This window comes from Symphalangus syndactylus, chromosome 14 (genome assembly GCF_028878055.3).
Source record: "Symphalangus syndactylus isolate Jambi chromosome 14, NHGRI_mSymSyn1-v2.1_pri, whole genome shotgun sequence".
Taxonomy (NCBI): Eukaryota; Metazoa; Chordata; class Mammalia; order Primates; family Hylobatidae; genus Symphalangus; species Symphalangus syndactylus.
Genome location: NC_072436.2, coordinates 114,581,558 through 114,599,459, shown reverse-complemented (window position 1 = coordinate 114,599,459; position 17,902 = coordinate 114,581,558). Strand labels below are relative to the sequence as shown.

At 54.2% G+C, this 17,902-nt stretch overlaps 1 protein-coding gene across 9 annotated transcripts in view; it reads right to left on the bottom strand.

The window, feature by feature from the left end:
- Positions 1–98: 98 nt before the first annotated feature.
- LOC129462677 (mitochondrial import inner membrane translocase subunit TIM16) overlaps positions 99–17,902 on the bottom strand; it is an 81,811-nt gene continuing 64,007 nt past the window's right edge. For 4 of the 9 annotated variants that reach the window (XM_063618279.1, XM_063618278.1, XM_055242850.2 and 1 more), the window contains 4 exons: positions 17,726–17,861; positions 16,926–17,017; positions 15,065–15,151; positions 14,322–14,942 (listed from right to left, as the gene is read on the bottom strand). In XM_063618279.1, coding sequence (XP_063474349.1) covers positions 14,937–14,942; positions 15,065–15,151; positions 16,926–17,017; positions 17,726–17,861 — 321 coding nt within the window. In that variant the 3' untranslated portion in view covers positions 14,322–14,936. Of the gene's footprint in view, positions 254–769; positions 836–1,208; positions 1,425–3,068; positions 3,154–11,011; positions 11,175–14,321; positions 14,943–15,064; positions 15,152–16,925; positions 17,018–17,725; positions 17,862–17,902 lie in introns of those variants that run through there. The other 5 variants (XM_063618276.1, XM_055242847.2, XM_055242845.2 and 2 more) reach the window with 3 other exon arrangements.

Genomic DNA, 17,902 nt, shown 5'->3' with positions numbered 1-17,902 from the left:
TTGAAGGCTGCTGCCTCCCCATCTCCAGCACCCACAGCCCTGCAACTGGCAGGAGGAGCAACCTGCCTTCTGGAATCTGGACACATGCACACGAGAAATGCAGAAAAGACATTTATTACCAAGCTATAAATTAGAGGCGGCGGGGTGGGCAGGGGGAGCCGAGCAGTCACGTATGGGGCGTCTGCCCTTTTTCTCTGTCCTCCTGGGCCTGGATTTTAAGTTCCTCATCCAGGCGCTCCTTTGCGCGGACCACCTAGTGGGTCACAGATAATCAGGCCGGGAGGCCAAGCCTCTGCCCCACACCCCTTGCTTACATGGGACGGCCTATTCCCATCAGCCTAGGTCCATCTTCTGAAGGGCAATGGGTGGATACCAATGCTTCCTTCAGTGGTGCCCCAGGGTCGGGGTGGCCTCGGGAGACAGAGCTGGGCTGCAGGGGCCCAGTGCATGCTGCGACCTCTGTGAGCTAAGAGCTGTTTCTAGCACCCCACCCACTGGGGCTCCTGCTCCTTCGAAGTCCCAGCTGCTGGGAGGGAGGGCTGCTGTCTAGGGTGACAAAGCCTGAGTGGCTGGACCCTGCAAAGCTGGAGCAGTCAGAGGGGTGGCAGTTCAGGGGGCCTCCCTGAGGCTGGGGCACCATGGGAAGGCCCGGCACAGTTTTCTGTGTGCCAAGCCCTTAGCTGGCCAGCTCCCCCAAATGGGAATCGAGCCCCAAGTGAGAAGAGGGGGTCCCATGACTTCCTTCCTCCCAGAAGCAAAGACCACTCACCTTTGACTGCAGGTAGAAGGAGCCACCCACGGATTTGTCATTCACCTTAAATAAGTGTTCATAGTTCTGCAGAGGAGAGGGGACGGGTGAGAGGGCTGCAGGCGAGAGACGTTGGGCAGGCTATGTGGGGCCACATGAGAGAGGCAACAGGACTCCTCTCCACCCTGTGTGCCACACCCAGCTGTTGTGGCCACTGAGAGGCAGAGATGGGGACAGGTACCCTGGAGGGTGACTCAGCTGCTACCGGAAGGCACTCTGTCTCTAGACTGTCCTGCCTCAGGCCTAAAACTTCACGAGCAACAGTGGCTCCCGCAAGTTGGAGTCCGAGCTGGGTACAGCTGCAGCCTCCACATCGGACCTCCCTGGCCAGGCCTCCCTTCACTCTTCCCACCCTGGCAGCCTCTCCCCCTCAAACTTCAGGGCGGCCCAGTGGCCTCACCTTCTGGACCTCCTCAGGGCTCAGCTTGGACACATTGAGAATCTGCTGTGCCTCCTGGAGGCTGAGGCCGGAGAGGTTGGAAGCGGCTGCAGACCGGTGTCCAGCGCGTCCTCGGGCATCAGCTGCGGCCCGGCTGGCTGTGTGGACATGTGGGTGATCGCTCAGTCCTCAGCAGCCCACACTTCACCCTGGGCCTTCCAAGTTGGTGGCTCACCCCTGCCACCAGCACAGGATGAGAGACACAGGGGACAGACAGGTGGCTAGGAGCTGCCTCTTCTCCAGGAGTGGTTTCTTTTTTAGGGGGTAGAGGCTGGGAAACTGAGGACAGATGTGCCTCACTGGAGGATAAGAGCAGGATCTGACCACTAAACCTGGCTCCTGGTCCCCAACCTAGACCATGAGATGACCCTATCCCCCAAACCCCATATCCCAGGGGCACAGCAAATTGGGGAGCTTTAGGCTATGATGGAGACTCTATAGTGGGGCTGTGGGCATGAGAGGGCTCTGCAGGGGCCCAGCTGCCCACCTATCACCTAGACCACCAAAGCCACTGCCTTGGGTGACCTCTTCCCTTTCAGTGACCCCAGAACCTAGAATCAGGAGCTGCTAAACTTTTCCTAAAGGCTCAGAGAGTAGCTATTTTAGGCTTTGTAGGCTAACAAGCCTGCATTAGAACCATTCAACTCTGCCTTGAAAGCAGCCTGTCGGCCAGGCGCGGTGGCTCACGCCTGTAATCCCAGCCCTTTGGGAGGCGGAGGCGGGCAGATCACGAGGTCAAGAGATCGAGACCATCCTGGCCAACATGGTGAAACCCTGTAAAATACAAAATTACTAAAAATACAAAAATTAGCTGGGTGTGGTGGCACATGCCTATAATCCCAGCTACTCGGGAGGCTGAGGCAGGAGCATTGCTTGAACCCGGGAGGCAGAGGTTGCAGTAAGCCGAGATCGTATCATTGCATTCCAGCCTGGGCAACAGAGTGAGATTCCCTCTCAAAAGAAAAAAAAGGCTGGGTGTGGTGGCTCACGCCTGTAATCCCAGCACTTCGGGAGGCCGAGGTGGGCGTATCACCTGAGGTTGGGAGTTCAAGACCAGCCTGACCAACACGGAGAAACCCCGTCTCTACTAAAAATACAAAATTATCCGGGTGTGGTGACACATGCCTGTAGTCCCAGCTACTCAGGAGGCTGAGGCAGGAGAATCGCTTTAACCCGGGAGGCAGAGGTTGCAGTGAGCCGAGATCGCGCTATTGCACTCCAGCAGCCTGGGCAATAAGAGCGAAAACTCTATCACAAAAAAAAAAAAAAAAAAGATCTGTTTACAAAACCAGGGCCGGGCGCTGTGGCTCACACCTGTAATCCCAGCACTTTGAGGCAGGCGGATCACCTGAGGTCAGGCGTTCCAGACCAGCCTGGCCAACATGGTGAAACCCTGTCTCTACTAAAAATACAAAAATTAGCCCGGTGTGGTGTTGGGCGCCTGTAATCCCAGCTACTCAGGAGGCTGAGGCAGGAGAATCACCTGAACCAGGAGGCAGAGGTTGCAGTGGGCCAAGATTGCCCCACTGCACTCCAGCCTGGGCGACAGAGTGAGACTCCATCTCAAAAAAAAAAAAAAAAAAAAAAAAAGTTTACAAAACCAGGTATCCAGATGGGCCAGTGTACCAGTTCCTGCCCTGGATGCTCTTGCTAACCAGGTACCACTGAAGGATGCCCTGGTCTGGCACCACCCCCCACCATGAGAAGTGCCCCAGGCCACGCACACTGAAGAACCAGCAGGCCTGAGGTGCCCATGGCTATGGGGAAAAGCTGACCTGGAGAGGAACTCCCAGCCCACAGGGGAGACAGACCCATGCTTACCTGCAAACTCCTGCCGCAAGGCCCGTGCAAAGGCCCTGCCCACCACCTGCACACCCATCACAATGATCTGGGCCAGGTACTTGGCCTGTGGGCAAAGCAGGCACCCGGTTAGCAGGCTGCTCCCTGTGGGCCCACAGAGATGGGCCCTGGAAATGGCTGCCGAGGGGCAAGGCTCCCAGAGACCCGAGGTCATGATGCACAGAGCTGCAGCCCCAGGCCAACCCCTCCGAAGCACCCTGAATGAAAGCTTCCATGGTGCGTGGCTTAGTTACTCATTGGACAGGCAGGCAGGTGGGTGAACTTGATGGAGCTCCCAGAGGCAGACTGGCCCCCCCTCATCCTTCAGGAAAGGCGTAGAGGAGCAAGGCAAAGCGGCTGTAGCCACCGGCTTCAGGAAGAAACACTGTGGTCTGGGAGCCAGAACACAGGGACAGTCCTGGACCTGGCAGTATCTCACTCTCGACCCTGGGGCTGACGATCGCTCTTCCTGAGTTTCTGAGATCATCAGGCCCAACCTTTATTTTACCAATGGGGAAACAGATCTGTCCTAATTCTCCCAAGTCCGATGACTTTCAGTCCGTTCCATTCAATAAAACAAACTTACTAAGCAAACTTGCTTCCATCTTCAAGGAGCTAAAAGCCCACTAGGAGGGTATTTAAACACACTATGGACCAAATCATGAGGGAGAGTCAGGCTCGTTCATTTGTGCAGCCATTGGTTCACTCATTCATTCAAACATCTGCTGAGAGTCTACTCTGCTCAGCACTTGAACACAAAGCTACACAGAACCTGGTCCCTGCCCCGAGTCAGAGCACACTGCTGGCCTGGCAGGGAACCCCACTGTCACACAGCAGGCTGAACAGGCCGGAAGGCTGCACGTGTGATTCCATGCCCCATGGAGGTCCTGGGGACTCAGTAAGATGTGACTGGAAGCAAGAGAGTCGAGAGGGAAAACTCAAGACTGAGATGGGATTCTGTGAGACGAGGGGATTCTGTGAGAGGAGGGAGGGGGTTCTGTGAGAGGAGGGAGGGGTTTCTGTGAGAGGTGGGGGTTCTGTGAGAGGAGGGGTTTCTGTGAGAGGAGGGGGTTCTGTGAGAGGTGGGGGTTCTGTGAGAGGAGGGAGGGGCTTCTGTGAGAGGAGGGGGTTCTGTGAGAGGAGGGGATTCTGTGTGGGAGGAGGGGACTCTGTGAGAGGAGGGGGTTCCTCCTGGGCTGGGCTTTGCAGGGTAGGAAGAATCATGACGGAAATACTGAGCTTTCTAGGCAGAGGGACGGGGTTGAGCCAAAACTGGCAAGAGAAAAGGCAGAGGGGAGTTCCTGTGAGCAGCCAACAGTCTAGGCTGGCCTGGGAAAGACTGGGAATCTGGCGGATGACATGGAAAGATGCACAGATCTTATGTGAAACAAAGCGATTATATATAGACAGCGCATACAAAGGACCTTGTGACTGCAAAGCCGTAGACGCAGGGGGGTGGCGCGGGCTGGAGGCAGCTTAGCATAGGTTGAAAGCTCATGTGGCACAGCCGAGTGACTTTCCCTTTCTTCCTAGTGCTTTTCTGTAGATTTCCCTTCCGTCAACAAGTATCAACTGAGTCCACACACCAGGCACGGTGCCAAACACGTTCAATTCATTGTGCCGTTTAATTCTGACAACTCCGGGGGTGGGGGATTGGTGACCAGCCCAAGGACATACAGCGGGTGCCATGGAGGCAGACCGGAAACCCGAGGCTGGTGCTATCTGTCACAGTAGTCACTACACAGGGTCCCGGGGTCCGAAGGGAGGGCACCTGGGCAAGCCGACAAGTATCAAGAACCCAACCCCGAGGCCAGAGGGGCTTGCTCCAGATTCCAGTGGATTCGACTCCAGAGCTGGCGTTGTTCAGCCTCCGAGGACCTGCTCTTTCCTTAACAGGCGGGATGTGATTATGGGCCATTAGGGGAATGAACAAACACAAGTGGGTTAAGATTTCAAAAGTAGGTGGAAACTTCGTAACTTCTGGATTTCACAGCAGAAAGAGCCCAGAGAAGACCCTCCTGTGATCACAGCGAGGGGCAGGGCTGTGGCTGTACTACAGATGAGGGAGGGTCAGGGATGCACCTGCTGACACCTGCGGTCTCACCTGACTTTACCTTCCTAAAGCCCCTCCCAAGTGGAACAGGAGGCTCAGGGATGGGATGCTGGTGCTGTCTGAAGGACAGAGGTGAAAGGCAGAGGGTCCCCTCGGCCTGAAACACAGCTCAGGTCTCAGACTACCCCTCCCACCAACAGCCTTCGGTCCCTCTGCTGCCATCACACAGCCTTGCAATCACTCGTTTACTTTTCTGCCAAGGCCAAAGACTGTTACAAAATAATGAACGGTAAGAGCTGAGGTCATAACTGGGGAGCTTCCCCAACCATCCCCTGCACACTTCAAACCAAAGCGGCATGGTGGCCTGTGGCTTCAGCTGCCTAGAGCTGCAGGACAGAGGGGGGCTGGCCTGCAAAGTTTCAGCAGACTGTACGGCCCACTGAGGCCAGCAAGGTTCCTGCGGGAGGCATCTCCGAGAAGATGCAGTGTAGTGTAACAGTTACACCTGTAGGCTTTGGGATCACCTGTGTGCAAATCCCAGCTGTGTGACAGACATGTTCTCAACTCCTTTGAGCCCCAGTTTGCTTACCTGTAAAATGTGGCCACCGATAAAGCTGTCATATGGATTAAATGAGATAATGCCTGTCAAGTGCCTGGCACAGAGCCTAATGGTACCGTAGGTGCTCAGTAAACATTGGTTTTCACTCATTACTACCGTTTCACAAAATCTGACAATGACCACGCACTACGAAGTAACAAAGCTTCTTTCAAAATAGCAGCTCATTTGATACAGGCCCTTTGCTTCCTCAGGGATGAAGGCTGCAAAACACCATACTACATTCCCTCAGGGAGCTGGGAAGCAGCAAGGAAGCAGAATGAGAACCACATTGACCTGGGACCAGAACCCTAGATCTGTTTCTCAATAGCTTTGTGCCCCTGGACAAATTACTCAGCCTCTCTGAATCTATTTTTTTTGTTTTGGTTTGGGTTTATTTATTTATTCATTTATTTATTTTTTTTTTTTGAGACGGAGTCTCGCTCTGTCGCCCAGGCTGGAGTGCAGTGGCGCAATCTCGGCTCACTGCAAGCTCCGCCTCCCGGGTTCACGCCATTCTCCTGCCTCAGCCTCTCCGAGTAGCTGGGACTACAGGCGCCCGCCACCACGCCCGGCTAATTTTTTTGTATTTTTAGTACAGACGGGGTTTCACCGTGGTCTCGATCTCCTGACCTCGTGATCCGCCCGCCTCGGCCTCCCAAAGTGCTGGGATTACAAGCGTGACCCACCGCGCCCGGCCGGTTTGGGTTTATTTTTTATTTATTTTTTTGAGACTGAGTCTCGCTCTATCACCCAGGCTAGAGTGCAGTGGCTCAATCTCGGCTCATTGCAACCTCCACCTCCCCAGTTGAAACGATCCTCCTGCCTCACCCTCCCAAGTAACTGGGATTACAGGTGAACACCACCAAGCCTAGCTAATTTTGTATTTTCAATAGAGACGAGGTTTCACCATGTTGGTCAGGCTGGTCTCAAACTCCTGACGTCAGGTGATCCACCCGCCTTGGCCTCCCGAAGTGCTGGGATTACAGGCATGAGACACCACGCCTGGCCTTTTTTTTTTTGGAAGCAGAGTCTAACTCTGTCGTCCAGGCTGGAGTGCAGTGGTGCAATCATGGCTGACTGGCAGCCTCAGCCTTCCAGCCTCAAGAGATTCTCCTGCTTAAGCCTCCCGAGTAGCTGGAGCTACTTGTACTCAGCCTCGGAGGACCTGCTCTTTCCTTAACAGGCGGGATGTGATATGGGCCATTAGGGGAATGAACAAACACAAACGGGTTAGGATTTCACAAGTAGGTGGAAATTTCATAACTTCTGGAGGCTGAGCACACGCCACCACGTTTGGCTAAATGTACTTTTCTGGAGAGATGGGGTTTTGCCATGTTGCCCAGGCTGGTCTTGAACTCCTAGGTTCACATGAACTGCCCTCCTCGGCTTCCCAAAGTGCTAGGATTACAGGTGTGAGCTACTGTGCCCAGCCTACCTCAGTTTTCTTAACTGCAAGATGGAGAGAATAATACCCTCCTCACAAACGGACAGTAAGGCCTCAGGAGGCAACGCCCATTAACACCACATGGACAGACAGCGGCAGGTCCAGAACTAGGCGGTGCAGCCAAGCCCCTCATCCACCTATCCAGTACCCCAACATCCCCTGAGCTTCTGCCATGGGTCAGGCTGAGTTCAGAGCTCATTCATAGGGAGCAGAGCTCTGCCAGCTGTGGCTACCATGGGTGACCAAAACAACCACTGTCTGAGGCCTCTCCCAGAGGCTCCAAACATCCCATAGTCCACTGACTGACACTTGGGCCTGAGGGTCCCAGGTGAGAGGACCCAGCTGACTTGGCATCCAACTTGAGGCCATGGGGCTGTCAGCAAGCAGCAGTCAGAAGCACAGGATCCAACCCTGGCATGCGTGGGGGCAGCACATGCACTTCGCTGTTGGGCAGCAACCCGGCCCAAGGCAGAACCAGAGCCCAGCAGCTGGGACCAGACAGTGCTGTGGGAGGCACTCAGCAATGGGGCTTACACTGACTTGTGTCTTTGAGATTCGCATGCAATGCGCCTTTGAGGCCAAGCCCCAGGCTCCGGGTAGATAAGCAGACAGCATGAGACTCACTCTCAAGGACACGCTGGTCACCCAGGGCTCCTGAGAACAGATACGGGCATCACAACTAGACAGGAGAAAGGTCAGGACCACAACTGTAGCATGTGCCACGACATCCGGGGCCTGGCCAGTGGCTGGCGCAGCAAGTGCCCCTGGTGCATCTCAATGAATATGGCTGTTGCAGCTTTGCCCAACCTGCTGTCTCATGAACTCCATGTCCCCAGGCAGGGTTTCCAAGCGCCTCCTAAGCCTTCTGCGGGAGGGTTCTGGCCATCTCCCAGTAAACACACAATTCACCACTGCCGCCTGCAGATTTGGTCCACTCCCCAGCTTGGCATTCACAGTGCCTGGTCTGGCCTCAACTTCTCACCATCACCTCTCTCCACGCTGCAGCCACACCCTCTGCTCCTAGAGCGGCTCTCATGCTTCTGTACTCCTCAGGGCCTTTGCCGTTCTGAGTTCCTCCACTTTGAACATCCTCCCTTCTACCCTGATCCTGTCAAAACGCAGCATCCCTCAGGACTTAACATCATCCCCCATCCCTCGGGTGAAACCCTTTCCAGGCTCTCCCATGTAAACCTTCCGACAGCACTTTCTTTTTTTTTTTGGAGATGGAGTCTTGCTCTGTCGCCCAGGCTGGAGTGCAGTAGGGCGATCTCAGCTCACTGCAACCTCCACCTCCCGGGTTCAAGCAATTCTTCTGCCTTAGCCTCCTGAGTAGCTGGGACTACAGGCGCACGCTGCCATGCCCAGCTAATTTTTTGTATTTTTAGTACAGACAGGGTTTCACCGTGTTGCTCAGGCTGGTCTCGAACCCCTGAGCTCTCAGGCAATCCACCCGCCTGGGCCTCCCAAAGTTCTGCGATTACAGGCGTGAGCCACCGCGCCCGGCCTAGCACTTTCTTTTTTTTTTTTTTGAGACGGAGTCTCGCTCTGTCACCCAGGCTGGAGTGCAGTGGCGCGACCTTCGGTTCACTGCAAGCTCTGCCTCCCGGGTTCACGCCATTCTCCTGCCTCAGCCTCCTGAGTAGCTGGGACTACAGGTGCCTGCCACCACACCCGGCTAATTTTTTGTATTTTTAGTAGAGACGGGGTTTCACCGTGTTAGCCAGGATGGTCTTGATCTCCTGACCTCGTGATCCACCCGCCTCGGCCTCCCAAAGTGCTGGGATTACAGGTGTGAGCTACTGTGCCCAGCCAGCACTTTCTTTTCCTGTTAATATACTGTCACGCTGGTTGCAGTGGCTCACGCCTATAATCCCAGCACATTGGGAGTCCGAGGCAGGAGGACCGCTTGGGCCCACAAGTTTGAGACCAGCCTGGCAACATGGCGAAACTGCATCTCTACAAAAAATACAAAAAATTAGCTGGGCATAGTGGAGCATGCCTGTTGTCCCAACTACCCAGGAGGCTGAGGCTACTTGCGAGGATGAGATGGGAGGATCACCTAAGCCCCAGGAGGTTGACGCTGCAGTGAGCTGTGATCATACCACTGTACTCCAGCCTAGGAGACCCATCCCAGGCAACACAGCAAGACCCCATCTCTACAAAAAATTTAAGAATTAGCCAGGTGTGCTGGCACTCACCTGTAGGCCTGACTACTTGGGGGTCTAAGGTAGGAGGATTGCTTGAGCCTAGGAGTTCAAGGCTGCAGTGAGCTAGGATCACTCCACTGCATCCTAGCCTGGGCGACAGACAGACATCCTATCTCAAAAAACAAACTAAAAAAACCCCATGAGTTTTGGGACAGAGCTGGGCTCAAAAGAGGTCTCTGACACCGTGGGATGCTTGACTATGGTGGAGTCGAAACTGTCTGGGGCTCAGGTTCCTTATCTGTAAAATAAGGACAATGACAGCAGGACTTCATAAACACTAAATGAGAGACTCTACATAAAGCCTCAGCTCAGGGGCTGGCACTTGTAAGCTGTTAGCTGTTACATTATCCGTAATACTACGTTAGTTAAGAAGTGGCTCCCCAAACCAGCTGCAACAGAGTCACTTGGGGAACTCATGTGTGCAGAACCTCCAGGGATAGAGCTCGAGAACCTGAACTTTTTTTCTCTCTCTTTTTTTTTCTTTTTGAGAGAGTTTTGCTCTGTCACCCAGGCTGGAGTGCAGTGGCACAATCTTGGTTCACTGCAGCCTCTACCTCCTGGGTTCAAGCAATACTCGCGCCTCAACCTCCCAAGCAGCTGGGATTACAGGTGTGCGCCACCATGCCCTGCTAATATATGTATATATATATATACATATATATATATATATATATACATATATATATATATATATATATATAGTGTGTGTGTATAAAATAGATATGTAAAAATATATATAACACAATATATAGTATACATAGATGTATATGGTATATATAATACATATATATAATTTTTTTTTTTTGAGACGGAGTCTCACCCTGTCGCCAAGGCTGGAGTGCATTGGCGGATCTCGGCTCAAATTGCAACCTCTGTCTCGCGGGTTCAAGCGTTTATCCTGCCTCAGCCTCCTGGGTAGCTTGGACTACAGGCGTGCGCCACCCCACCCTGCTAATTTTTAAAATTTTTTGGTAGAGACGGTGTTTCATCATGTTGGCCAGGCTGGTCTCGAACTCCTGACCTCGTGATCCGCCGCCTCGGCCTCCCAGAGTGCTGGGATTACAGGCGTGAGCCACCGCGCCCAGCCAAACCTGCACTTTTAAAGGTTCCCCAGGTGACCTGACAGTCAGTGTAGCGCAGGTCTGTTGACTGGCTCTAGGTGCCAACGGTATCACACAAACGCTCCGTGCTCGGTGTCTCGAGGCCTAGTTCAAACCCCAGGTCTGCCACTTCCCTGGAAAGGCCAGCTTTCCAGTGGGGATAACAACAGGGCAGCAACATCGACTCTGCAGCGCTGTAAGGTTCCAGGGCAGGGGATGTGCTCACCGGCCAGACTCATGCTCCACTGCCGCCCACGGCTGCTCGCTCACACGCGGGCTAGGCACAGCGCGACCACATCTGCCCGGCCTCTTCCAGGCAGGCGGTTTTCCCTGGCCCTGAGGCCGCCGCTGCCACCACTGCCGGCCTCGATTCCCCCGGGTGCAACGCCCCCAGACCATGCTTCCTGCCGGGCACGCAGGGGGCGCGGGGCGCACGGCGCCCGCCCCCCAGCCCGGAGCTCGCCGCCCGGCCCCCGGCCCGACTCGGCTTCCCCTCCCCGGTAGCGCCCGACTCGGGCCTCACCATGGCAGCCGCTCTGCCTCGGGGGTTCAAACTCCGACTTCCTGGCCCCGCGGCCGGGGCTCAAGCGTGGTCCGCGGGTCAGAGGTCAAGGGAAGCCTGAGAGAGCGCATGCGCGACGCGGCGCTGGGCATGCGTATTGCCTCGGTCTCGGGGCGGGGCGCCGGCAGCGACGTAGGGGCTCGGGGCGGAGTCGAAGGCGGGGTTTGACACAGGGCTGAGCCTGCGTCGGGCTCTGGATAACTCGGGGCGAGCTTGGGAGGGCGAGGGGCGTTACCAGGAGCCTCAATTGCCCGCGTGCTTACCCCAGTGCCCTAGAGCAGCTAAGCAAATCGGTCAGACGTGGGGGGATTTCTGCCCTTGATTTTGCCAAAATATTTGGGAATGCAACATTATATGAAATCAATGAACATAATATGGAGTAGGATGCCAAATTCTCGAAAATACTTTAGAAAATAGAAAACTTCAAAATAGGTTTCATCCACATTCCTCCTGCCTGGGAAGCTCGTTCCCTCCTTCAAATCTTTGCACAAAAGTCACCTCAGTGAGGTCCACCTGGACCCCTTAAAATGCCGTGACTTGCCCTCCATGAATGAAAAAAGTAACAGCTTTATTGAGATATAATCCATACACTGTACATTTCATGATTTTCAAGTGCACAATCCAATGTCTTTTATTCACAGAGCTGTGCCACTGCCACCACTATTAGTTCCAGAACGTTTTCATCACCCATTAGTCACTCCCCAGCCCCCTCCTCCAGCCCATGCCAACCACTCATTTTTCTCTCTATGGATTCACAGGTTCTGGACATTTCATAGAAATGGAATCATACAAGCCAGACGTGGTGGCTCACACCTGTAATCTCAGAACTCTGGGAGGCCGAGGTGGATGGCTTGAGGTCAGGAACTCAAGGCCAGGCTGGGCAACATGGTGAAACCCCATCTCTACAAAGAATACAAAAAGTAGCCGGGTGTGGTGGCAGGCGCCTGTAATCCCAGCTACTTGGGAGGCTGACTGGTGGATCTCTGGAGCCCAGGAGGTAGAGGCTGCAGTGAGCTGTGGTCACTGCACTCCAGCCTGGGCGACAGAGTCAGGCCCTGCCTCAAAAAAAAAAAAGGTAAAAATGAAAAAAAGAAGAAATTGAATCATACAGTGTGCAGCCTTTTGTGACTGGCTTATCCTCCCTTCTTGTCTCTTTTTTTTCCCAAGGCTCTGATCACCCTCTACCATACAACATAATTTACTTATTTATTTTATTTATTATTTTGAGACAGGGTCTCACCCGGTCGCCCAGGCTGGAGTGCAGTGGCATAATCCTGCCTCACTGCAACCTCCACCTCCCAGGTTCAGCTGATGCTCATGCTTTAGCCTCCTGAGTAGCTGGGATTACAGGCATGCACCACCATGCCCTATTAATTTTTGAATTTTTAGTAGAGACAGGGTTTCACCATGTTGGCCAGGCTGGTCTTGAACTACTGGCCTCAAATGATCCACACGCCTCAGCCTCGCAAAGTGCTGGGATTATAGGCATGTGACACTGTGCCCAACCGGTTTATTTTTTATTTTATTTTTAAATTATTTTTCCTTTTTTTTTTTTTTTTTTGAGATGAAGTCTTGCTCTATCACCCAGGCTGGAGAGCAGTGGCCCAATCTTGGGTCACTGCAATCTCCACCTCCTAGGTTCAAGTGATCCTCCCACTTCAGCCTCCCAAAGTGCTGGGATTACAGGTGTGAGCCACCGTGCCCAGCCAAAAAAAATTTTTTTTTTTTTTCGAGACAGGGTCTCACTCTGTTGCCCAGGCTGCAGTACAGTAGCATGATTATGGCTCACTGCAGTCTTGACCTTCCAGCCTTGAGTGATACTTTCACCTCAGCTTTCTGAGTAGCTGGGACCACAGGCGTGCGCCACCACACGTGGTTAATGTTTGTTTTTTGTTTTTTGTCTTTTTGAGACCGAGTCTCCCTGTTGCCCAGGCTGGAGTGCACTGGCACGACCTCGGCTCACTGCAACCTCTGCTTCCTGGGTTCAAGCGTTTCTCCTGCCTCAGCCTCCTGAGAAGCTGGGACTATAGGCGTGGGCCACCATGTCCGGCTAATTTTTTGTATTTTTAGTAGAGACAGAGTTTCACCGTGTTAGCCCGGATGGTCTCGAGCTCCTGACCTCGTGATCCGCCTGCCTTGGCCTCCCAAAGTGCAGGGATTACAGGCGTGAGCCACCACGCCCAGCTAATATTTGTATTCTTCGTAGAGACAAGGGTTCCCCTATGTTGCCCAGTCTGACCTCAAACTCCTGGGTTCAAGCAATCCTCCCACCTTGGCCTCACTTTATTTTTCTGTTTATTGTTGAGAATCTGTTTCCTTCCACTAGAATGGGAGTTCCTGTTGGGCAAGCTTTTCTCTCTCTTGTCTGCTGTTAGATGTCAAGCGCCTGGAAGAGCATCTGGCGCACAGCATTCGGCAAATGGTGGGATGAAAGTTGGGCCACCTGGACCCCTGCTCTACACCGCTGCCCTTCTTCCTCTTCCTCCTGCCCTCCACATTCCTCTCTCTGTGCCCACATTGTACTTCCCTACCTCGGAAGTGGCTCTCTCCCTGGCTGGCTCCTCATCAGCCTTCAAGTCTTGGCTCTTAGCTGAAAGTCACCTTCTCAGGCCCTGAATTCCCTGCCTCGCTGCATCCCAGTTGCTTCCTGTCCCACAGGTTTTTTTGTTTGTTTGTTTTTTGAGACTGAGTCTTGCTGTGTCACCTAGGCTGTGAGATGGTAGGATCTTCACTCACTGCAACCTCTGACTCCTGGGTTCAAGCAATTCTCCTCCCTCAGCTTCCCAAGTAGCTGGGATTACAGGTGCTTACCACTACACCTGGCTTTTTGTGTTTTCAGTAGAGACGGCGTTTTACCATGTGGGCCAGGCTGGTCTTGAACTCCTGGCCTCAAACGATCCTCCCGCCTTGGCCTCCCAAAGTGCTAGTATTATAGGCATGAGCCACTGTGCCCAGCCAGTTTCTCTTCGTTACTGCTGTCTTCACACTCTATCTGCTCGTGTCCAGTCTGGTTCCCCTGCTTAAGGAGACTGTAAGAAGCTGAAGGTCCTTGCGAGACCTTATCTCTCCTGTCCTTTACAGCATCCCGCCATCCAGAGCACTGCCAGGAACCTGCGTGGTGAGCGAATGACTCCTAGCAGTGCGCAGCTGATTGGGCCTTGGGACCAGAGTGAGGCTGAGATAAAGGGGAGCCCAGGGCCAGACCCCTGTCACCCACATTCCTGTCCCCTTCCCTTTCCAGCCAGCCCAGAGACCACAGCAGCACAAGAGGTGGCCAGCTTAAAAAAGTTTAATTGCTGAGAAGATCCAAGGCAGGTGCGGGCCAGTCCCTGCAGGGCTCACACCCCCCTTATTGGACCATCAGCTCTGCAATGCCCCCTTCTCCTGGCTACAAACCTGGGAAGTAGGGCAGCTGGTCCCAGGGCCCTGAGACTGGTGCTGCTCTAGAAGGCCTGGTGGGGGGCCAGCCCCCCAGGCCCTTGACCAGAACTGGGACAACAGGCAAGATGGGGCAGCGTGGGGTGACCCAAGATCCTGGATGAGGCCAACCCAGGCTGGGACCAGCCCAGGTCAGCAGTGAGACCAGGGAAGACAGGGTGCCCAGGGCCTGCCCAGGGACATGCTACTGATCCCCCACCACCCTGCACCCCTGGCTACATGCTAGTGGGCAGCTGATGAGCAGCAGCTACCCCAGAGACAGCAGAGGTGAAAACAGTCCCTGGGAACTGCCAGAGGCCCAGAGGCTGTGGAAGTGCCCACGGGAAGCCAGGAGTGCAGGGGTGACATGTGCCGGGGCCAGAGAGGTATCTTCCAGCTTGAGGATGAGCTGTGAGGTGTGCACTAGGAAGTGGCAGCGCAGGTGAGGTGGAGGTGACAGGGGCGCAGACTAGTCCTGGGGCGAAACACCAAGTGGTGGGAGGGAGTCAGGAGGGCCTGGGAAGGGAGGAGGCATGCACCGCGGCGTGTGCGAGGGACCGCGCTGCCTGCCGGGAAGTGAGGCCACTCACTACTCACCCACTCGTCCTCGTCCACGCCTTCAAAGGAGTCCTGAGGGAGTGGGTCCTCCCGGTTCCCCAGTTTTGCCACCATGGCATTCAGCAGCTGGAAGAGAGGGCAGGAGAAGGGTAGGGAAGGGAATAGGACTCCCTATTCCCTCTCCCACTCCAAGAACAACCCTGACAATGCTGTGAAAAGAGCTTTTTTTTTTTTTTAGATGGAGTCTCGCTCTGTCGCCCAGGCTGGATGGAGTGCAGTGGCGTGATCTCGGCTCACTGTAAACTCTGCCTCCCGGGTTTACACCATTCTCCTGCCTCAGCCTCCTGAGGAGCTGGGACTACAGGTGCCCGCCACCACGCCAGGCTAATTTTTTGTATTTTTGGTAGAGACGGGGTTTCACCGTGTTAGCCAGGATTGTCTCGAACTCCTGACCTCGTGATCTGTCCGCCTCGGCCTCCCACAGTGCTGGGATTACAGGTGAGAGCCACCGCGCCTGGCCTTTTTTTTTTTTTTTTTTTTTTAGAGACAAGGTCTCACTCTGTCACCCAGGCTGGAGTGCAGTGGTGCAACCATGGCTCACTGTAGCCTTGACTTTCTGGGTGCAAGCGATTCTCCTGCCTCAGCCTCCCAAGTAGCTGGGACTACAAGTATGTAACACCACACCTGGTTAATTTTTATTTATTTATTTTTTTGAGACAGAGTTTTGTTCTTGTTGCCTAGGCTGGAGTGCAATGGCGCAATCTCGGCTCACCACAACCTCTGTCTCCTGGGTTCAAGTGCTTCTCCTGCCTCAGCCTCCCGAGTAGCTGGGATTACAGGCATGCGCCACCACGCCCGGCTAATTTTGTGTTTTTAGTAGAGATGGGGTTTCACCACGTTGGTCAGGCTGGTGTCAAACTCCCAACCTCAGGTGATCCACCCGCCTCGGCCTCCCAAAGTGCTTGGATTACAGGCATGAGCCACCGTGCCTGGCCACATCTGGTTAATTTTAAAAAATTTTTTTGTAGAGATCGGGTTTCACTGGTCTCAGGGTGGGTCTCAAACTCCATCACTTAGATCCTCTTGCTTTGGCCTCCCAAAGTGCTGGGATTACAGGTGTGAGCCACCATGCCTGGCCAAAAGAGCCATTTTATTTTTATTTTCATTTATTTATTTATTTTTTGAGACAGAATCTCGCTCTGTCACCCAGGCTGGAGTACAATGGCGCAATTTTGGCTCACTGCAATCTCTGCCTCCTGGGTTCAAGTGATTCTCCTGCCTCAGTCTCCCGAGTAGCTGGGATCACAGGCGCCCGCCACCACGCCTGGCTAAATTTTTGTTATTTAGTACAGACAGGGTTTCACCATGTTGCCCAGGGTGGTCTCAAACTCCTGAGCTCAAGCAATCCGCCTGCCTTGTGCTCCCAAAATGTTAGGATTACACATGTGAACCACCGTGCCCAGCCTCAAAAGAGCCATTTTAATTACAGCCCTGACAAAATTGATGGGTTTCTATTGAAAAAGACACAAAGAAGAGACAGGGGGAGTCAGAGACTGAGAGGCTGTGGCATGCGGTACCAGATACAGGGGCTACTATCTCCGCACATGGCCTCAAGCGCTCAAAATATACTCCAGGGTCCCAAAAGTACTTGGGCCCAGAACCGCCAGATTGGGCTGGGTTTGGTCTGGCCAGGGCAGGGCTCCCACTGCCCTCCCCCACTTCCCGGGCCCCATGGTCAGCGGCAGGGCTCTGGAAGGTCTCCCCACCAGGCTCTGGCGTGAAGGGGATGTGACATGTGGCTGCTGTCCCAGTCTGGGTTGGGGATGGAGAACTAAGGGGCCGTGGCCAGGTGCAGCCAGGACTCTGTCACCTCCGCACGGCTGCTCTCTCCCATGCCTACCTCCTCCTTCTTTTGCTGGTCTGACTTCTCTTCCAGGTACTGTGCTGAGGATGGGGCCCGACGAGCAGGGGCTTCTCGGGGGGCTTGGCTCACTGGGACAGGGCAAGGACAGGTGTCAGAGAGTCCCCTTTGTGAGGGCTCTTTGGTGCGAAGCCCTAGGGGATTTCTTTTTCTTCTTTTCTTTTTTTTTTTTTTTTTTTGAGATGGAGTTTTGCTCTTGTTGCCCAGGCTGGAGTGCAATGATGGGACCTAGGCTGACTGCAACCTCCGCCTCCTCTGGGTTCAAGCGATTCTCCTGCTTCAGCCTCTGGAGTAGCTGCGATTGCAGGCGCCCACCACCATGCCCAGCTAATTTTGTATTTTTAGTAAAGATGGGGTTTCACCATGTTGGCCAGGCTGGTCTCAAACTCCTGACCTCAGGTGATCCACTTGCCTCAGCCTCCTAAAGTGCTGTGATTACAGGCGTGAGCCACCACGCCTGGCCGACCTAGGGGATTTCTATGGCACAGATCTAAGAGGTGGTATTAACAGTCAATGGAGCCTCAGTGCATAAGCCCTACCCTGGACACCAGAGTGTGTGCATGTGTGTGTGTGTGTGTTAGGGGTGGGGACATGTGATGAAAACACAGACCACAGGCCCTGCCCTCCAGGGGCTCAGAGACTGATTGACACAGCCACTCCACCCTCCCAAAGGCCAGAGGATTCTGAGTGCCAACAGGAATGGAACTTCAACCTGGGCCTTCTGTCCCTTTCTCCAACCCCCATCCCGCTTCCTCCCCACACCCAGTCCCTCGGTGCACCTGGGCTCATGTCAGGAGGCTGCAGGCTGAGAAGCCAGGGCTGCCCATTAGCGCCTTGCAGCCAGGCCTCGGCACTGAGCACAGGCTCCCAGCTCACAGCCGTGTCTGGGAACACGTCATCCTGGAAGAACTCTTTCTGCAGAGGGAGAAACGGGCTGTCCTGAGACACTGACCAGG